The 21,289-nt window shown below is 38.2% G+C and overlaps 3 protein-coding genes across 8 annotated transcripts; 2 read left to right on the top strand and 1 right to left on the bottom strand.

Moving 5' to 3' along the window:
• Positions 1-405: 405 nt before the first annotated feature.
• On the bottom strand, positions 406-3,706 carry LOC137712942 (transmembrane 9 superfamily member 3). Its single transcript, XM_068452148.2, has 7 exons — positions 3,214-3,706; positions 2,708-2,748; positions 2,032-2,614; positions 1,809-1,946; positions 1,562-1,718; positions 982-1,466; positions 406-810 (listed from the first exon to the last, which is right to left on the bottom strand). The coding sequence occupies exons 1-7, from the start codon at positions 3,369-3,371 to the stop codon at positions 591-593; spliced, it is 1,782 nt and encodes a 593-aa protein (XP_068308249.2). The 5' UTR covers positions 3,372-3,706; the 3' UTR covers positions 406-590.
• A 2,910-nt stretch (positions 3,707-6,616) lies between these two features.
• LOC137713924 (uncharacterized) lies at positions 6,617-13,789 on the top strand. 6 transcript variants are annotated; one of them, XM_068453283.2, is made up of 9 exons: positions 6,617-6,777; positions 7,320-7,359; positions 7,550-8,767; positions 9,059-10,400; positions 10,844-11,123; positions 11,553-11,660; positions 11,742-12,020; positions 12,866-13,009; positions 13,192-13,789. In XM_068453283.2, the coding sequence occupies exons 3-9, from the start codon at positions 7,567-7,569 to the stop codon at positions 13,378-13,380; spliced, it is 3,543 nt and encodes a 1,180-aa protein (XP_068309384.2). In that variant the 5' UTR covers positions 6,617-6,777; positions 7,320-7,359; positions 7,550-7,566; the 3' UTR covers positions 13,381-13,789. The 6 variants fall into 6 exon arrangements, with proteins under 6 accessions (XP_068309384.2, XP_088540392.1, XP_068309383.2 ...); XM_088684266.1 differs by having other exon boundaries at positions 6,632-6,777; positions 9,071-10,400; XM_068453282.2 differs by having other exon boundaries at positions 6,649-6,777; positions 7,323-7,359.
• A 118-nt stretch (positions 13,790-13,907) lies between these two features.
• LOC137713926 (uncharacterized) lies at positions 13,908-20,483 on the top strand. The gene is made up of 10 exons (XM_068453285.2): positions 13,908-14,819; positions 15,075-15,849; positions 16,000-16,615; positions 16,829-17,000; positions 17,245-17,605; positions 17,994-18,104; positions 18,622-18,973; positions 19,425-19,650; positions 19,755-19,976; positions 20,134-20,483. Exons 1-10 carry the CDS (start codon positions 14,311-14,313, stop codon positions 20,285-20,287), a joined length of 3,498 nt encoding a protein of 1,165 aa, XP_068309386.2. The 5' UTR covers positions 13,908-14,310; the 3' UTR covers positions 20,288-20,483.
• Positions 20,484-21,289: the final 806 nt, after the last annotated feature.

Raw genomic sequence — 21,289 nt, 5'->3', positions numbered from 1 at the left:
AGAATTCACTTGTCATTTTACTAAAGATTGATTCCAAATACGCTTTTAATCATTTCAAAGATATTTCCAAACGAGTCATAAGTTATTATTCTTTTTCTCTTCTTTCGCATGCCATTTTTCTCCTCTTACAAACCCCTTTTTAGACCGTCAAATTTAATAAACGGAAACATCGAACATTATTAGACATAAGTGAAGGAAAAATGCGTATGGTTTTCAACTTATCATTCCCGTTGTTCGGTTTGAAGTTCTTACCTACAGATTTTGAAGATATTCGACGTCTCCCCGCTCAAAAGCACATTCCACAAGTTCAATGGTGGCGGTAATTTACAATTTGACACTTCCATGTAACTGAGGGCGAGGGACAGAGAGAGAGAGAGAGAGATGGGTATGTAAGGAGAGAGAATATATTTGAAGAATGTATTGCAAAGGATTTAAAGGTAAAGATACAGACTTGTCTCTGAATATCTCACGACTACAGCTTTAGTACACCAAGCACTAACAAAATTAATTTGACCAAACTTCTCTACAGAGGTGCCTGTGACTCCAAAAACACGAGAAACCATATCCGATGATTCATGGAGAACAAGCTACTACTCACACTTGATCGACCGGTATATGTGACGGACAAAAAGCAAAGCTGCACGGAAGCCTACAGTTCCAAGCATGAGGAAGAAACCGTAGCAGATGCATGCCATGTAACCAAAGAAGAATGATGTTTGCATGAATCCCGACATATCCGAGCGTGCGTAGTAGTAATACAGACAATAGGCATAGATAAATAGTCCAGTAGACCCACCACAGAGGAAAGACCTGTACCGAAACCAACGCATACATCAGTCAAGGTATAGTATATTTGCATCTTCTGAAATTGAAACTGGTTTACAAAAGGGTTTAGGCATACACAAGAATAAAAAGTATAATAACTTGCATAGAAACCCTAACCAAACTTAGAATGCACAGATAATAATAATAGCTGCTTACCTCCACCACCACTCATGGTCCTCAGCAGCAAGTTGGAAATATGTCAATGCCACGGTAATGAAAGCAGTGACGATCAGAAGAATGATAAACACAATAAACAAGATGCTGTAAATGGTGTAAATCCTGTGACCCCATACACTTGCAAATATGTAATACAGTTCAATGTATATAGCACTGAAAGGCAGAAAACCGGCCATTGCCATTTGAGGGATTGTTGCCCGGTACCAAGGTAATGGTGGAATCTCTCTCGGATATTTAGTGGTGCGAACAGGGGCTTGGAACTCAGCTTTGCTGTTCTTCCCAGCAATCCCACCCAACACCAGTAAAGGTGATGTTACAAGTGTCCATATCAGAACTATAACTACAATCGTGCCGAATGGAAGGGCAGCAGTGGCCGTATAAGCAATTGCAACAGTATTCAAAAAGCAGAATGTAAGGAACAGAGGTCCACAGAACAGGCATCCCGTCAGCAATAGATTCCTAACCTGTCATACCAGAAAGTTTGAACCTTTAATTATTAAAACATCAACTTCAATCAATGATACCAAAACCATAGCAAGGAGAATTTATCATTAAATACCCAGTTTGATCCCTCTAGCTGACAATAAAATGACGTAGCAGTATAGCCCGCAATTCCTGAAGTGAGTGCATAAATGACTACCAGAGCAGTAAATAAAGCCCCTCGGTTGTACGGATAAAACACACCAACAAGCGCGAGTATGAAAATGAACACCGTACTGCATGGAATGGAAAGAACAAAACATGAGAAACTTCGACAACTGAGAGGTGCTGGTGCTGCACCTATAGCTGGATAAATGAGCACTTACAGAGTAAAAAGTTGGGTTCCCGAACCAAGAGCTGCTGCGAACAGGGACTTGTATTTGGGGAACCTGAATACATCTCCATGAATGTATTTCCATCCGGTCTCTTCCTGGTCTTCAGCTGCTTCTTCATCATGGGCATATCTTTTATACAGAAAGAAAAGGTATAAGTAAGAATGGGTGAACCGGCAGACATAAAACAGGAAAAAGGATTACTAAATATGCTTACTTGACAAAATCATTCTTAAGCACTCGCATGAGAATTGTAGCAAGAAACCCGGTCAAGAGGAGAACTGTCACGCATGAATTTATAATTGAGAACCAATGGATCTCCAAATGATGAGGCAACGATGAGGACTGAGAATACTTATCCATCCTCTTATCAAAAGGAGTGGTTGTTTCCTTCCACTCTACAGTATACATGAATTCAACATCAACTTCTTTATCCTCTGTAAGATCAACCAGTGCATTTGGATCTGTACGAACATTGACTTCAATCACGCGGTCCTTTTTATAATAGAGATCAAAATGAATGTGCTTATAAAGGTAGGTCTTGTACTCGCTCGGGTCTTTGCCTTCCTTGTCAACCTTCCCTATGAAACCCCAAATCGGCAAGTCATCATAATACATCTGGAAGTAATAGTCCTTGTTGACAGCAGATCTGAACTGGGCCACTTCTTCCTTTTTGAGTTTTTTCTTGCAAGCTACTTCGGTATCTTTATGCTTTAGGAACTCAAGTTTGTAAGGGGCACTGACTAAACGATCCCCATTTAATACTTCACCAAGAGCTTCCTTTTTCTCTTTCACCGCACCTACAATTCGGATCCAAATAATGAGGTAAATTCAATTCCTCGGAGAAGATTAAGGAAGTAAATACGAAGGAAACAAATCGATTTGATACAAACCTGGTGAGCAGAATGGGAGATCAAAGTAGCGGTACGTTTCACTGGAAACACCGAAAAAACAAAAAGAACCAAACTTTAGACCATCAGGAACACCAAAGTTCCACCATAATCAAACTAACATACAATTTGCTATCCAGCTCAGCAGAAACAGACCTAAACTTCGGATTACAGTACACATGAAATTTCGACGAAAAACAAAAACACAGTTGACTCATAAACTTGATTGTAAATGACTAAGAACCCAAATCAAATCTTTCAAAAACAGATCAAGCTCTGGTATTTACAAATAGCCAATGTAAATTCAATTTCCAAATCACAATGTCTAGCTTATCCCACCTGAACCAGAACTTGTAATTCATGCAGATTTCTCAGTAACCAAACAAATGGGTGCGGAAATAAACTCAGATCCATAACAATTAACAGCGAAATAAACAAACCCAGAAGCTGAATTGAGCTAAGAAAGCATGAAATTTTGAGATCGAGCAGTGCGGAGTGTTGGGTTTTACCTGGGGTTGTGAAACGGGCCGACCTTGTTGGCATACAGAGGGACTAAATCTCCTTCCTTGTAGCGATGATCCGACCCGTCAGACCTGACTAGATCCGCACCGGACAGAATTAGCAAAGCGATGATGCAGTGTACTCCTACCGTCATGGTCTTCCTCATTCTCTCTCTCTCTCTCTCTCTCTCTCTCTCTAACCTCTGCAGAGACAAGACAACCACGTTCGGTAGATTTGATTTCCTGGGTTTGGTTTGGGTCTTTGGTTTATATATTTATTTGGGGGTCAAGCTTTTGGACTTAAAAACTTTTATGGTATTTATTCAATCCATCGTTATAAACAAACAAGAATGTGTGAGATAAAAAAATATAATGTGTAGTTCTGATTACGCTAAAAGATAATGTATTCCACTTTATAATTGGTAGAATGCTTGAAAATTATGAATTGCATCAATTGGAGGCTCGTGATGATAAATTGTCTTTGACATAAAAATATGAAAGCGTAATCCACTCATTTTGATCTTCTTATAAAAAAATCATAACTCGCACAATGTAATTAGTAATATATTACTTAAAAATGCAAGAAGCGATGTTATGGTCAGAATTAATATTTTTCTTCCATTTGAATTTAACTTATAGTAGTAATATTGATTAGAAGAAATCATAAACTCAAATGAAGTGAAATTATGGAATCACATTACTAGTAAATAAAGATTTCATTAATACGCATATAAAATAAGAAAAACTAATGAAAATGGTTTGAAAATTTTGAGTTTTAAAGATAAAGACAAAATAAAAGGTCAAGTGAATAGTAATAGGATTGATTTTTTAGCGTAAAAATGTAGTTTTTCGTTAAAGATCTTTATAAAATAATTATTAGTTAACGTGGAAATAACTTGTTTTTGTTTTTAATGTGAAATAAAAATGAGGCCAAACGGGCAACAATTGGTGACGGAGACGGAGTGCCTCACCACGTGGTGAGATGTTTGATGCCTTACCGACGCTTTGGTGTCTACCTTATGCCGTAGGGTGCGTCTCAAGCTTCTCCTCTTTTTTTTTTTAATTTCTTTCTTCCTTTCTCCGTCTACGTGGTCGCACGTGATTGGTGTGCTTTGTGAGACTGAGAGGTCTGGTGGTTTGGTGGTCAACGCCGTTGGGATGATTCCTTGGCCTCCTCCCTTTTCGGATCTCAAAATTAACGTTACACGCACCAATTTTTTCACCAAGGTCTTGGGCGTCTACTATACTGTTACAATGACGTTTTGGCACAATGTTCATTGTGCTTTTGGACCAAAACGCTACCGTGCTATTTTATTTGGTCAAGCCGCTATCATTATTTAGACCAACTATTTATCTCAACGTAGGTTGAAAATGTTTCAATGAGTCTTTCTGATTTTTGAATAGGTGGATTTCGGTGAGAAAGTCATCATCTGATCCAAAAAAAAGGACAAAGACATGATGACATTTTATTTGAGTTTTAAATTATATAGAACAAAGAAATTAGTTGGTGATTGCTTAGGAAGAAGGGCACACCCTATGAATTTATGAACCATGGCCCAAGTAGCCTAATTTGAGAACCATATTAATTATATATATATATATATATATCATATTATGCTCATAGTGGTACTTTCACGCCTTTAAGCAACAATAACGTGCCGTCACAAAAAATGAAAGAAATCACGTCCATATTAATGAACCAAAATTACATACACATAATTCCGTTCTATGAATGCATTAATTGAACATGCAAATGCGTGGTTGTCGAACAGTTGGGACTATAGTCAATGTGCGGTTTTTGAACAGTTGGAAATCGTTGAAATACGATTGTATTTGCAGGTTAATTCTCGTCGAAGAATTAACGCAAATCAATCTCAATCCTAATTCCCACTTATTCTATCCAACACACACAACTTGCATTCGGTCTTTATGCATATCTGAATGTCTTTTCACTATCTCGTGGTTGTTGTGGCTTACTAGTAAAGAGAGGGAAGGGATTTTCTCTAGTATATGTCAAAAGTACACATTTAGATTATACATCTGAACAAAAACCGTTAAATCCTGTAAGGTTAAATGTTATAACGGATGAGTCTAAAGTAGTATAAGTCAAATGGTCGTTTTGTCCGGAGTAATATAAACAGACCTCTAAATACCACAACTTATTGAACCAATCATGGACTTATTCACACATAAAGTCCAGCCCATCTTTTCTTTGGATGCCAAACCAGATCTTCGTCTTGTCCAGAGTAATGTAAACTCCAGGCCCAGAGAGGGACAATGGGCTCACATTGCTTCCGAGGGAAACCAATTGTGTCCGATGGTGGAGGGCCCAATTTTTTCTAAGTGGACAATTAGAAGCCCAAAAGAAACAATTTTACAATTTTAATTTTATCATGTCTTAAGCTCATTCAAAATGTGTTAAAATACATGCCGCACTCATTTCTATTAATTAATAAAAAAAATTTTGTCAATCAAAAGAGGATAAAAATACTACTTAGTTTTCTATCACACAAAAAAAAAAAATGATGGGTAATAATGTAATTTCACAGGTCCAAAATTTACTTTTTTTTATTGAAGCCCTCACATACAGGTGATGTTAAAATACCTCAAATAATAAAAAAATTAAAAAAAACCTCTTACTCCCTCCACGTTCTCTATCTATCTCTCCTTCTCATTTTCTAAAAAAATATGTTTATACATACAAAGTGTGTAAACAAATGCTAATAATGTGTTAAAATAACACCACGACTAATGCTAGCACAACTCATACAATGATACTTAAAAACATGTTTAAGAAAAAATAAAACAACAACAAAAATCATAAATATATTTTTAGGATAAAAGTAGTGTGAATTTGGTTTTCACAGTATTTTTATTGTTATTTAAAAAGTTTATCATGTCATTAGGAGACGCGGGAACTACAGACAATAGATGCTATCATGCTGATGTACAAATAATAAGTTTATTTTATTATTAATAATTCAAAATAGTCAATGGCAACATTTTTTTCATTATAATTAATTATCTTAATGTTAACAATGTGGTGGAATGTTTTAGTTATTTGAGTTTTTTCTACAATCTATTGCGTCATAATTCAAAGTTTCAAACCCCCTCAAGAATTTTTTTTTTTTTTTTTTTTTGAACTCTCAAGTATAAATTAGTGTAGCATTTCATTTGTACCAAAATAACTCTTACTCGTAACAATTTATTCAACATAATGATAAATGAGGCATAAAAAATAAAAAAAAATAAAAAAAGAAAGAGGAAAGAATAGTGAAATATTAATATTTTATTTGGTAATAAAGTTGAGAGTAGTGAGTGAATGTATTCAATTTATTCCATGGGCATCTAAATTTTAAAACTAAAAGAAGCTGTTGGTTTAATTTACAAAAATAATAATAATAATAATAATAAAAAAGAAGCTATTGGTTTTGGACCACCTCCAAGGCTCCACCTCCATTCAGGACACCACGCCTGCCCCCTCCCCCTCCCGAAAGCCTACACAGAGAAGAAACAAAAGCAGCAGCAGCAGCAGCAGCGCCAGCAGCAGCCGGCCACTCCCATTCCCACCAGGTGCCTCTCTTCTCTTCCTCCGCCGCTCTCTCTATTTCTAACCCCCTTTTCTTTTTTCTAATTGCAAGTTTCAACCTTTTTTGTCCCCTTCTCCAATGCCCACAAATCCTTTTCCCAAAAAAATCACGGGTTTAAATTAAAAATCAGATCTTGATTTTCTCCTGCCGAGAAATGGTTTAGTGTTTTGGTCCAATGGCTATGAAAGTTTCGTGGGATTTGAATCCCACTCCGCGAACTCGTAAATCTGTTGGGATTTTAAGGGTTTGTAAATTTTGATTTGTGGAGGATATGGGAATTTCGGCCTGCTTGTAAATGCCGGATCTACGTTGAGAATAAGCGGTTTCGGGACCCAAAGTAATGAGACTTTGAGGCGGGTCGGCGCTCTCTACTGAATACAACTTGGGTTTTTTTTTTTTTTTTTTTTTTTTTTTTGCGAATAATTGAATGGTTTTGCTTTGTTTGGTTGCTCGGAAAATGTGGGAGAAAGGAAATTTTTTTTTTTTGATATTCTGAATGTTCCATTTTTTCATTGCTCCGGACAGTAGAAGACAAAATGGCGCCAGTAGTTGAGCTTAATACAAGGTAACTTCGTCACTTTATATGGAAGGAAGGAGTGTCAATTTCGTTTCCTTTATTTATTTATTTTCGAAAATCTGCTCTGTTTTTCATTTTCTTGGAAAAGTGAGGCAAACTGGAAGATGGATTTTTGAACTTTTGTTAATGGTGTGTTCTCAGGATTGGTACGTGCTTAGTTTTTTATGCATGCTTGTAGGTTTTAGGAGGCTGAAAATGACGGACTCAAACTCTGTTGACGTTATTCTGGACTTTCTGCGGAAGAATAGGTTTTCAAGAGCAGAGGCAGCTCTTCGAAGTGAGCTTGGTAATCGTTCTGATTTGAATGGTTTCCTTCAGAAGCTTACTCTTGAAGAGAAGGATTCAGGTCGTTCGTTGGAAGCTGAAAACAGGGACAAGCTAGTGGTGGAAAATCAAGGCTTGGGATCTCGGAATGGTGGTGAAGTCTCTAAGGAACTTATAGTGAAAGAGATAGAGTGTGGGACTGGTAGAAATGGGTCTGAAAGCAAATTGAAAAATGCTGCTTCTATTGGGGAGCGGAATAAGTCTATTGAGGTGGCTGGGACAAATCACAAGAGCTTTGCATTCTCTAAAGGTTTAGAGGACACCGTGCTTGATTTATATTCTTGGAAGTCCAGTCCGAGCAATGGACCTGCAGAACCTTATCAAAGTGATGGCGGTGGTATTATCACTAACTTCACAGAGCCTCAGATATCCCAACAATCAAAGAATCATACAACTGAAGTTCCTGATTCAGGTAAAGCCATTGTGAAATATGGAGAAGAGATTAGCTTTTCTGGTGAAAAGAAAACCTCTTGGTCTGGAAGCACTAGCAAAGCTAGTGTCGAATTCAAGCATGACAGAACCCAAACAAGCGAACCTAAGGAACTTGAACAACAACTTAAGACGAGTACCACGGTCTTCAAAGAAAATGCAGCAGGGATTCCTTGGTCAAGAATCGAAGAACCAACGAATCCACCTTCAGAGATGTGGAAAGATTGTTCCGTCAAGACCGTGTTTCCTTTCTCTAAGGGTGATGTCTCAACGAGTTACGATAGTGCTCCTGGTTCTGACAAAAAAGAAGGAAAGAGAAAAACTGAGTTGGCTGATATTAGGGCAACAGTAAAGGAGCAGGTTGATGAGGTGGGAAGAGCTTTATACTTAAGCCAGTCACAAGGGATTTCTGAGCAAAAGACCATTAGTAATTTAGTTTTTCCTATTTTGTCTGAGAATCAAAAGGAAGAGTTCCCTAGGCTGCCACCTGTCAAACTCAAGTCAGAGGACAAACCATTGAATGTTAATTGGGAGGAAAAGTTTGAACGAGACGGACCAGGCGCGAAACTCAGCATTGCTGACAATGCTCTTCTTATTGGGTCATATTTGGATGTACCTATTGGACAAGAAATCAACTCTTCAGGTTAGTTTTTGATACAATTTGTTTTGTTTTAAGTAGCTATTGCAGACGTCAGTTTATTTATTTTTACTGGTTTGCAAGACTTCAAATCATTTCACACCTTTTTATTCGTATGTGCTTGGCAGCTATTTACCGCAATGATCATTTTTACCCATTCCTTTGTCTGCTTAGTTAAGTAGAGTTTGTCTTGAACATTCCTCAAATATTGGATTTCTGAAGTTGGTCAGAGTCAAATTTCTTGTCACATTATCTTGGTTGTTTTGATATGTCTAGTCTCTAATTTCTTCTTTAAAGATTATGGTTCAGGTGGAAAAAGGCCTGCAGGAGGCAGTTGGCTGTCTGTAAGTCAGGGGATTGCAGAGGATGCATCTGATCTGGTTTCTGGTTTTGCTACTGTTGGTGGTGAATCGATTGACTACCCATATTGGGACTCTGATGAATATGATGATGATGATGATGTCGGATACATGAGACAACCGATTGAAGATGAGGCGTGGTTTTTGGCTCATGAAATTGATTACCCTAGTGACAATGAAAAAGGAACAGGTCATGGCAGTGTTCCAGATCCACAGGAAAGGGGTCCAACCAAAGATGAGGATGATGATCAATCTTTTGCTGAGGAGGATTCTTATTTCTCTGGTGAGCGGTGCTTCCAAGCGAAAAATGTTGAACCAATTATAAGTTCAGATGATCCTATAGGATTATCAGTGACTGAATTGTATGGGAGAACTGATGATAATGGTTTAATAGCTCAATATGATGGACAATTGATGGATGAAGAGGAGCTTAATTTAATGCGTTCAGAACCTGTCTGGCAGGGCTTTGTCACTCAGACGAATGAACTCATCATGTTAGGGAATGGGAAAGTTGTGAATGAGAGTGGAAGGCCATGTTTGGAGGAGGTTTGTGTGGATGACGACCAGCTTGGTTCAGTAAGATCAATAGGTGTGGGAATCAATAGCGATGCTGCTGATATCGGCAGCGAAGTACGGGAAAGTTTGATTGGTGGCAGTAGTGAAGGGGATCTAGAATACTTTCGGGACCATGATGTAGGAATTGGTGGGCCACGGAGGAATCATCAGGACTCAGATAAGAAACGTATTGATAGACTTGAGAGGGACAAGAAGAAAACTAGTAAACATGAGGCAAATAAATATATAGTTGAGAATGATAATGGTGTATTTAGACAGAAGAAAAATCATTCAGAGGGGGGATTTTCATTCCCGCCACCACTGAGAGATGGACAATTGGTGCAGGCAAGCTCTAGTAAACCGTTATGGTCAAACAACTTCAATGCTGTTGTCACTGAAGAACCTGATGATGATAACATGCTTGCTTCATGGAGGGAAAAAAGTAACGAGTCCTCACCTAGAATGAGTTCTAGGGATGAAAATAATGCTAATGCTGTTAGATCCACAAACTCTACTCCCTCAACGCTCTCTAATTATGCTTATGCTGAAAGAGAGCATGCCAAGCAAGAAGAAGATGAGAAAATTGCTGCTGTTAGGGAAGAAGATACGGGGGCATCACTTGAGGATGAAGAGGCAGCTGCTGTGCAAGAACAAGTAAGGCAAATAAAGGCTCAAGAGGAAGAGTTTGAGACCTTCAACCTCAAGATTGTGCACAGGAAAAACAGGCACGTCCTCACCTATTCACCAATCTCAAATATAAACTAATTGATCATGGTTCGTTAAAGGAGAACGTGCTTTTCTGTTTACACCAATAATACATTTTAAAATGCTCTGGAAACTTTTGAAACCGTAGTGTTAGACCTTGTTTTCTTCAAGAAAGAAGAATAATACCTTAATTACTCCCCTCTATCTATCTGTCTATCTCTCTCATTGTTTCCTTTATTTTTTTTCCGTATAACATGAACAGCATCATGACAACACAATCCCCCTAAACTTGAAACAGCTTTATTGTGTGATTTCTTCTGTTGAGTCGTGTACTCTTGTGATGGACTTTTGTCTTTTTGCTTTTGCTGATGTTTCTCGCTACTTTGAAGCTCTTCATTGCTATTTTTTTATCATTGGCTTCTTAACTTTCTTCTAATTTGAACCCCATGTTTTTGTTCCACAGAACTGGCTTTGAGGAGGACAAAAATTTTCAAGTTGTTTTGAATTCTGTATTAGCTGGCCGCTATCATGTTACTGAATATCTTGGATCAGCTGCATTCAGCAAAGCTATACAAGCTCATGATCTACATACAGGCATGGATGTGTGTGTGAAAATTATAAAGAACAACAAAGACTTCTTTGATCAGAGCCTTGATGAGATAAAGCTTCTCAAATACGTCAACAAGCATGATCCTGGTGACAAGTATCACATTCTTCGATTGTACGATTACTTCTACTATCGAGTAAGGAAATGCACAATTTGATATTTACTTTAACAACGTTCTCTTTCAAACCTTTCAACCAGTCGATATGACCCCGGAGAGCGGTTATCTTATTTGGTCGCTTTTATAAAACTTTGAGAGATAATTGTTTCATATGTGTGCATTTATTTGCTAGATTTGTGTGACTCGTCTTTCATTGTCTTGTGTACCTGGGACTCATAATGTTCATGGCAGTGCCCTTATGTTAGCATAGGAAGGCAAAAACTGGAAATCTTTGTGTATCTATTCTGTGGTTAGTCGTGTCAAGATTTAGATTCCTTTGGGGGCAGGTTTTTACAGTCATTTATATTCCCAACTTGCGCCTCCTGCATTAATCTTGTTTGTGCATTTATAAATTACATATTTGTCTCAATGAATTTTATTTAGTAAGAATTTGACTTTGTGTTGTAGGAACATTTGTTAATAGTATGTGAACTTCTCAAAGCAAACTTGTATGAATTTCATAAATTTAATCGGGAGTCAGGAGGGGAGGTCTACTTCACAATGCCACGACTGCAGGTTTGTTTAGTTCCATTTTCTATTTGACAACCGTTTAGTTTTTTTATGCTGGTGTTTAAGGTTTATTGAATTTTTATGCAGTCAATTACGATTCAGTGTCTAGAGGCGCTTCAGTTTTTGCATGGCCTTGGCATGATACACTGTGACTTGAAGCCTGAGAATATACTGGTCAAAAGCTACAGTAGATGTGAGGTCAAAGTCATTGATCTTGGAAGTAGTTGCTTTGAGACGGATCATCTGTGCTCCTACGTTCAGTCCAGATCCTATCGTGCTCCTGAGGTTATCTTGGGACTTCCATATGATAAGAAGATAGATATATGGTCGCTTGGCTGCATCTTGGCCGAACTTTGTACTGGCAATGTAAGTGCTATGCATCCATGTATACATATTGTTAGATTTTATTTTCCTAATACAAATGTTTGGATTATTGATTAGAGCATGTGATTGTATCTGTTTCTTTAAGTTATAACAAACATGGTTACTAAATATTGACTTTGTTTAATTATCTGGTATTTGAGATCTGTTAATGTTAAGCTCTAACCTGACTGCTGGTTGAAGTAAATCTCAGCTTCTGTAAGAATACTGGTTTATTACGAGTGACATTACGGGTTTGTCTGTCTGTGTAGTGTGTATGTGAAGTTGTGACTATTATTGTTCTATATTATTGCCCCTTATAAGTATCTGTGATTCATTCATAAATCCGTTCTAGTGGATGCGGAGATGAACTACTTAACACTAATTCATGAGATTGTGTTTTGATAAATGACAAAACAAAACAAGTGTGTTTTTTATATATTGTTATGCGGACTTGTCTATTCAATGACGTTGCTATAAATTCCTGTCGTCTTATGAACGGTTTGGTGCCTGCAAAGTCAGACTAAAGAAATATGAAGTTTATACCCGAATTTTGATCACGTCTCAATATGGTTTGAGTCATCATTTTGCAATACACCGAATATAGATTCTCCTGACATGTAGGCAGGAAATGGAGTTATATCATTGTGTCAGTATATCTTATTTGGTTCTTCCTTCAGAGATTCAGCTGTACATAGGATAAAGTACAGATAATATACTGAACAGAAATCTTTCTCAGTACAAGCTATGTATGTATATTGTGATTCGAATTTGATAAGCTACAAGTTTTCTGAAAAAGAAAAAAATCATGATACTGGTGCTAAATGTAGAAAGGAACTTGCTTTGTGTAGGTACTCTTCCAGAATGATTCCCCTGCAACTTTACTTGCACGGGTGATGGGAATCATTTCCCCTATTGATCAAGGCATGCTAGCCAAAGGACGTGATACGTACAAATACTTCACAAAAAATCACATGCTTTATGAACGGAATCAGGTAAGCCATATGGTTTTGAGTTAATTACTCCATTTATTTAATAAATCTTTGTTAATTCACAGATGAGCTTTCTCCAATTTTGTTGTGTTCGTTTTTGTACAAACACAGGTAACCTTAGTTTACAGGTATTCATGTATTTATTATTTATTTTGTAAGCGGTGCTATTCTTCTCTGTTCTTCAGGAAACTAACAGACTGGAATACCTGATACCAAAGAAGACATCCTTGAGGCACAGGCTTCCAATGGGGGACCAAGGCTTCATAGATTTCGTTGGTCATCTGCTTGAGATAAACCCGAAGAAGCGCCCTTCTGCATCCGAAGCTCTGAAGCACCCGTGGCTATCACATCCTTATGAACCCATATCATCTTGAACACTTGCACGGTATGAAGATGCTCTTGGTAAAGACAACATAGCGCAGTTGCGCTTGCATTTTGGAGTTTTGGGCGTCCAATTTACGAAGGGGCCAGCATTTGATTCCACAATGGAACCAGTGATACATATGTTAGATTTCGGCCCTTGGCATTGCTGCATTGCTGCACGATGCATTGAAAGGTGTGTTTGGTTTTTGTTTGAAATACCTTTCGGTCCTCCCCCTTTACCAAGTTGTATTCCAAAATTAACTGTAATCCAAGAGTGTAATTTTGCACGCACCGACTGTATTCTTAGGTTCTTCTTTCTTCGCTTTGTTTGATCCGGGGGAGGGGGAAAATCATCATGAAATCGTGTTGTACATGAGTGCGGGATATTCTTTTAGGCAATTTAGTAATTATCTTGTGAAACTCTCCCTGTCCAATTTTGCTTTAGCCGTGCCAAGCAACCGCTGTGCTTTGTACGTGCGTTTTGTACTTTCGGATGCCGTTTATCTTCTTAAAACATTCAGAAGTGCAAACAAGTTGCAGCTTTCATGTCCTCACAAACTCTACAGTTTGCCTTCAATTAGCTCCAACTACCAGTCCATCAAACGCGTAGAATGAACGTGTAACATATAGATGTAGGGCCTGAGTTATCATGATTAAAAGCGCTTTGGACAACGTTATACAATGGAGAAGCATCTTCTTGCGTTTTTAACTACTTTTTTCAAAAGCAATTGGATTATGGTCGGGTTGGGCTTCAGTTATTACTGGTCAGTAGATTGGGCTTGAGTTAAATATGTGCGGATGGAGAAAATTGAACATGGGCCGGATCAGAAAAGTCGGCCCGAATTGCAGTGGTATGAGGGGGAGGAGAATCTAGAAAACGCCGTGGCCCTCCACCTCAGATTGGATTTTGCCAATTTGCATATTTTCGTTCGTCGAGAAAAATGGAGGACGACGGACAACCGTCGGATGGAGAAGCAGCAGCATCCGCAGCGGAAAAAACGTCACTCTTCCCCGTCGTACCCACCTCTCAGCAAATCACCAGCGTCCCGCAGTGGCTTTCTAATACCAGCTTCACCACCCAACTCTCCGCCATAAACCACGCCGTCGCCGCACACTTCAAACCCGAGCCTCCGCCGTCACCGCCCGCGCCGCAAGAACATGAACAGGGGGATGTGCGGTCACAAGCGCAGCCGTACGAGATGCTGGAGTCTTCTTCTGGATCCGATAGGAGCGACGAGAGAGAGAGGACGAAGAAGAAGAAGAAGAGTAAAAGGAGGAAGAAGAGGAGGACAGAGAGATCCGTCGAGAGAGGAAGCGGAGCGTTCGCCGATTATGGGTCGAGGAAGTCCGGTGTTCGGGTTTGGGCCGACTCCGAGACTAAACCTTCCAAAGATTATTACCTCGATTCTCATGGGGACCGTGACAATTTGGCCTTTGGAAGTTTGTACAGGTATTTTGCTATTTCAGCTAACTTGCTAATCGCTATTTCAGCTAAATTGCTAATTGCTATGTTAGTCAAATTATTGTGCTAAATTGCTAATTACTATGCTTAAAGTTTAAAATTTTCATGTTTATCTGTATTTTCTGAGCAAATCAATGAATTTTTTTATGCTAGGAATTGAGCCAAATTTGTAGGATTCGTTTGTTATGACTGATGAGGTTGAAGCTTTTGATTGACTCGAACTAATTTGTAATTCTAATGCAGAATGGACATTGCTCGCTACAAACCTTATGGTCTTGCTGAGCTATCCGGGTCTGATTTTCGAGGTTTGTCCCGGTGGAACAAGACAGGTTCGACATTGGATAGAGATGCTGATGTTGAAGCATTGGATGGGAAACTAAAATCTGCTGGTCGATATTGGTCTGCAAGGTACATGGCTTTGGAACGGCATAAGAACCTAAAGCGTGCTCGTATACTTGTCCCCAGAGACCTTGATGTTACAGTTTCCGGAGATTTTATTCCTTTAACAGATGCTCAAACATCTGATGATGAATGCGTTGATGGTGATGATCCACTCTCGAGAACTTCAGTGGTTGAAGAGTCTTGGGAAGATGAAGTGCTACGCAAAACACGTGAGTTTAACAAACTGACGAGGGAGCACCCCCATGACGAAAAGGTTTGGTTGGATTTTGCAGAGTTCCAAGACAGGGTTGCTGATATGCAACCCCAGAAAGGTGCTCGCTTGCAGATTCTGGAAAAAAAGATTAGCATACTGGAGAAGGCGACAGAGCTTAACCCAGATAATGAAGAACTGTTGCTTCCTCTTCTAAAGGCTTATCAAAGGAGGGACAACTCTGATGTATTAATTAGTAGATGGGAAAAGATACTTATACAACATTCAGGAAGTTACAGGTTGTGGAGAGAATTTTTGCGCGTCATTCAAGGGGAGTTCTCCAGGTTCAAGGTTTCAGACATGAGAAAAATGTACACACATGCAATCCAGGCTCTAGCTTCTGCTTGCAGAAAGCACATTAGGCAGGTTCTTAAACTTACTTAATTCTCTGATTATTTTGTTTTATTGGAGATTGTATTGTTCTATACCCTGTTACGAGAGGCTATAGTGTCCATAATTTAACAAGCTTCTAAGGTTAACTTATTTTTGTTTAAATGTGGTGTCCATTTGATGCAGGTTTGCCAAGCAGAAAACCATCCTCCAGATGCTGCTACAGTTCAACTAGAACTTGGTCTGGTTGATATATTTCTCAGTTTTTGTAGGTTTGAATGGCAGGCTGGCTATCAAGAGTTGGCCACTGCTCTATTTCAGGCTGAAATTGAATTCAGTTTGTTTTGTCCGTCTTTACTCCTCACCGAACAGAGTAAACAGATACTGTTCGAGCACTTTTGGAACAGTGATGGTGCAAGAGTTGGAGAAGAAGGTGCTCTTGGTTGGTCTACATGGTTGGAGAAAGAGGAAGAGAATAGGCAAAGGGTTATCAGAGAGGAGACTGCACATGATGATGAAGGTGGCTGGACAGGTTGGTCAGAACCACTCGCACAAAATAAGGAAAATAGTATAGAGACAGAAAAGGAGTCCGAAAGTAATGTAGTGGTTGAGGAGTTTCAAGAGGAACTTGAGGATGAAGATGTCAAGCAAGAAGAAGATACTGAAGCTTTGCTAAAGATGCTAGGGATTGATGTTGATGTTGGTGCTAGTGGTGAGATTAAAGACAGTCCAACCTGGATTAAATGGTCAGAAGAAGAGTTATCAAGAGATTGTGTTCAATGGATGCCTGTTCGTACAAGAGGTTCACTCCTTCTCTGTGTGAATGTTGTGTTCTTTCATGGGTGCTTGTATTTTTCATTTGGTCTTTGCATATGTTTTTTTTGGCTTTGTTCTGTTCCCGTTGAATAACCCCCCCTCTCTCTTTTAAGATGTGAATGTGCTTGAAGTTATTATGCGTGCACCCTTCCCTGTAGATTTTCTTACACAGTTTATATTGGGGTTGAACATGATGCAGCTGCTGTCTCTCATAATGTTGGTACACCTGATGGAGAAGCAGATGATCACCTTTCGAGAGTCATAATGTATGAAGATGTCAACGAATACCTGTTTTCTTTGAGCTCATCTGAGGCCCGTTTATCTCTAGTGTTACAATTCGTTGATTTCTTTGGCGGGAAAAGCTCTCAGTGGTGAGGTCCTATTAGTATTGTATCTCTATAATCTTATCACTGTTGCATGGGATTTATTTTCGTATTTTCGTTGTCCATATGCTTTGTTGTAAAATAAAGGAATCTGATTTCCACAATGAAAGTGGAAATATTAATGTCGTGTTTAAACTTGCATTGTTTCTTTAAGTTTTCTTTCATTTCTTTGTATTTTTGAGTTAAATTTCATCAACAAATAATATAATGCTTTTACCCCTCATCCACACAGGATATCTACAAACAGCTCCACTTGGGCCGAGAAGGTCCTTAGCTTGGAGGCATTGCCAGATTCTATATTACAAACTTTGAGAAAGGTTCATGATTTTTTAATCAAAACACAAGGCAGTTCAAGTAATTTCAGCTTGGAATCTCTCTTGGGTACCACCAATGACATCTACAGAAGAACAGACATGATGAAATTTCTTCGTAATGCTACCTTGCTCTGTTTATCTGCTTTTCCACGTCATTTTGTCCTAGAAGACGCTGCTTTAGTTGCTGAAGAGCTATCTGCTTTGAATTTAAATCCTTCCAGCCGTTCAGTTACCCCATGCCGAGCTCTGGCAAAGTTCCTCTTAAAGAGTGACCGTCAGGTAACATTTATATTTGATTCTCAATTGCCAGACATATCATATCTCCTATTTGGTTTCCGATCTGAAATTCTAAAGCTATGAATTGTTTGGCCTAATTTAGTCACTTTTCCAGGTTTTGACTTTTGAGCTACCTTATTTGTTTATAAAACAAGGCTTTAACGTGTTTTCAATGAGGGACACGATTGTGGAAGGTTTAAGAAAAATCTGTATACATTTATCATAATGCATTGATACGTGGAGGTAGCAGGTGTGAGAAGTGGGCCGAATCGCTAAAATTAAATTATTGCACATTCTGACATGCTCTAAAGAGACAGCCTTTTTTTTACTGACTAACAGATTGTTTGATAGTATACCTGATATTGTCCCCTTTGCCACTTTTTACAAATAGGATGTGTTGCTATGTGGAGTTTATGCAAGAAGGGAGGCTTTTCATGGGAATATTGATCATGCAAGAAGAGTATTTGACATGGCATTGTCATCTATTGAAGGGCTTCCTTTGGTAAGGTCTACATGTTTATTGCAAATATGTTTCGTAGTATATTTTGGCCAACCGATATTTGTTTGTTCTGGAAATGCACAAATAATACTCCTAGTTTGTTTTAAACTTATGCTTTGTCACTAATGCTACAAGGTTAGTCATGCAAATGTTGAGACCATCAAAGAGATTGTTATTTTCAAAGTATATGCTAACAAGTGATCACAATGAACCTATGTTGAGCATTTATGCTGACTTTGTCTGTGCTATTCTGCACATGGTTTCTTTAAACTTGTTTGAGCTATCCGTCTCTTAGAGCTCATGTCTGATATCAATTTCATTAACCTCTTAAGTTTTTTTTTCTCTGTTAGATATGATTTTTCATTAGGCTGTTAGATTTTGGGTGTTTTTTGTTTACAGTGAATGACTAGAACATTGATTCCTTTAAATAATTTTCAGCCTTATATCTGAAGGTTTGTTATGGATTTTGTTTGTTGGCATTTACACAACGTATTTATTTTAATCTTTTACTGTTGAGCAGGAATTACGGTCAAATGCTTCTCTTCTATATTTCTGGTATGCTGAGACGGAGCTTGCTAATGAGCATGGCAATGGGTGTGAATCATCACTACGTGCAATGCATATTTTATTTTGCTTAGGAAGTGGTTCTACGTATAGTCCGTATAAATCTCACCCATCAAATTTGCAATTACTGAGAGCACGCCAAGGTTTCAAAGAAAAAATAAGAACAGTACAAATGGCATTGATGCGAGGTGTTATAGATGATCGATCTGTTGCTCTCATATGTTCTGCTGCTTTATTTGAAGAGTTAACCTCTGGATGGGCTGCGGGTATTGAAGTTCTAGATCAGGCTTTTGCATTGGTGCTTCCAGGTATTTGTCCTGTGCAACTCCTTAGTCTTGTCGTGTTAGTATTCTATATGATTCAAGCATTTTACTTCATCCTGTCAGTCATATTCTTAGTTCCTCTACCCTGCATAAAGGGTGTCTTTTGAATAGCTTACTTTTTATGTAGAATAATCGCGTAGGTGTTAAGAGAGAGGGTTTCAATGGTTTAAATTTAATAAAGGATCATTAAAAAAAAGATTGGTGAAGGCATGAAATCTCATTATACGCATGTGTTAGGTAATGATACTGAACATCACTTTGATTGTATTGATACGTGAGATGAAAATGTTAAGGTATCTAAGTGGGGGACGAATTACGGAGAATGTCAACTTTCTTTTTAGTTTCTATGAACCAATCCAGATATTGGGGAGACATATGCATGGTTTAATGAAATATAAACTTGTTTGGGCTTATATTGAGTGCATGTGAACTGCAGAGAGAAAGAGCCGTAGTTATCAACTTGAATTTATGTTCAGCTTTTATATGAAGATGCTTTGGAGACATCATGGTCAGTCAAGTCTATCAAAATGCTGGGAGTCCATATTGCAGGGGCTTCAAATATATCCATGCAGCCCTGAACTATTTAGTGATTTCATCAAAGTTGGCCATCTTTATACGACACCTAATAAACTGCGGTGGGTGTTTGACGACCACTGTCACAAGTAAGATCTTTTTTTTCCTCATGACACTTTTTGTTACAAGTGAGATCTTGTAATATGATGATTTAAATTGTGGTAACATATGCATTGCGTGTGATGATCCATAGGAAACCTTCTGTGGTCGTCTGGCTTTTTGCATTGTCATTTGAATTGAGTAAAAGAGGATCGGAGCATAGGATCCGTGGATTATTTGAAAGGGCATTGGGAGATGATAGGTTTCATAACTCAGTTGTTCTTTGGCGATGCTACATTGCATATGAGATGAACATGGCAAAAAATCCTTCAGCAGCTAGGAGAAACTTCTTCCGGGCTATCCATGCCTGCCCGTGGTAAGATATTGCTCGCTTGACGTGGTCATGAATACAGTTGTATCCTAACTTGAACAATCTCTTGACAAGAGGTTTCGCGATCGAATTAAACAATATGCTTATTTTTGCGTTCGTCTATTCCCTGCATCGTGTTAACTTGGATAAATATTTATGATAGGTCAAAAAAGCTATGGCTTGATGGTTTTATGAAATTGAATTCCATCTTATCTGCAAAAGAGCTGTCGGATCTCCAAGAAGTCATGCGGGATAAGGAACTGAATCTGAGGACGGACATTTACGAAATTCTTTTGCAAGAGGAGTTTGTATCGTAACAACTTGTGTCTGGATGCGTGCCAGAAATGGTATACTTGATCAAAACGACTTGGAAGACAAGTGTTACAATGTTTGTTCGGAGGTTGTTGAAAACACAACCACAACCATTTTAATGATGTATAGCAGAGAATTTTCAGATATTTGTGTGTACAACACCCAAATCTTCTTCAATGAATCTTTTGTACAAACCGTCAATACTGCTCACAATTTTTGTGAAGATCAAACTCTGGAATTCTCTTAAGGTTATTTTGCGTGGCAAGGAAATAGGAAGAAGTCGTACCATGTAGATTTTTTTTTTTTTTTTTTTTTTCAAATTATTATTATTGAAGGGACGTGGTCACGTGGAGGGTTCGGACGAGTACAAACTTAATATTTTTTTCTACTAAGATGTTGCCTCAACGTGAGGTTTTGAGAATTTATGTAAGATTTTTCGTTGATATTCTTAGAGTAGAACCTAGTTTTGGCAATCTTTTGGGCCCTGCTACTATTTTTTTACTTATTTTTTATTTTTCGGGTCAAATATTCTATTAATAATATATTTACAGCTCAATAAATGGAATCGTTTTCAAATATCTTATAAAGTTTTCTTTAATGTTCATGGAAAATGTTTTCTAAAAATAAAAAATTAGGTAAATTACATTTTTCATCTTCAGTTTTTTGTTCAATTGTAAGCTCATACAAAATCTTTAAAACATTTCAATTCCTTGCATTTATGGGTGGCTCCGACCCTGCGGGTGGGAAGATATGGTTTTAGGATTTTTACATATTATTTCAATCCGCAAGCAAGAAAAACTTCAATGTTCATCAGCTCAAGAACACCACGAAGATCCCCGTAAATAATGTTAATTTAATTTACCAAAATCGATGTCAGTGAAAAACTTGTCGAAAGGTTGATGGAGAAGGAGAGGCTGGGCCCATTTTAAAAGTACAAATTATTTTATATTTTTTTATTTATGTGCATCAATTTTGGCGGTCCGCGATGTTCACATCGAAAGATAATG

Source organism: Pyrus communis, chromosome 14, assembly GCF_041283825.1.
Source record: "Pyrus communis isolate YQ-2024b chromosome 14, ASM4128382v1, whole genome shotgun sequence".
In the NCBI taxonomy this organism is placed as follows: domain Eukaryota; kingdom Viridiplantae; phylum Streptophyta; class Magnoliopsida; order Rosales; family Rosaceae; genus Pyrus; species Pyrus communis.
This window is presented reverse-complemented; position numbering and strand designations above follow the sequence as displayed.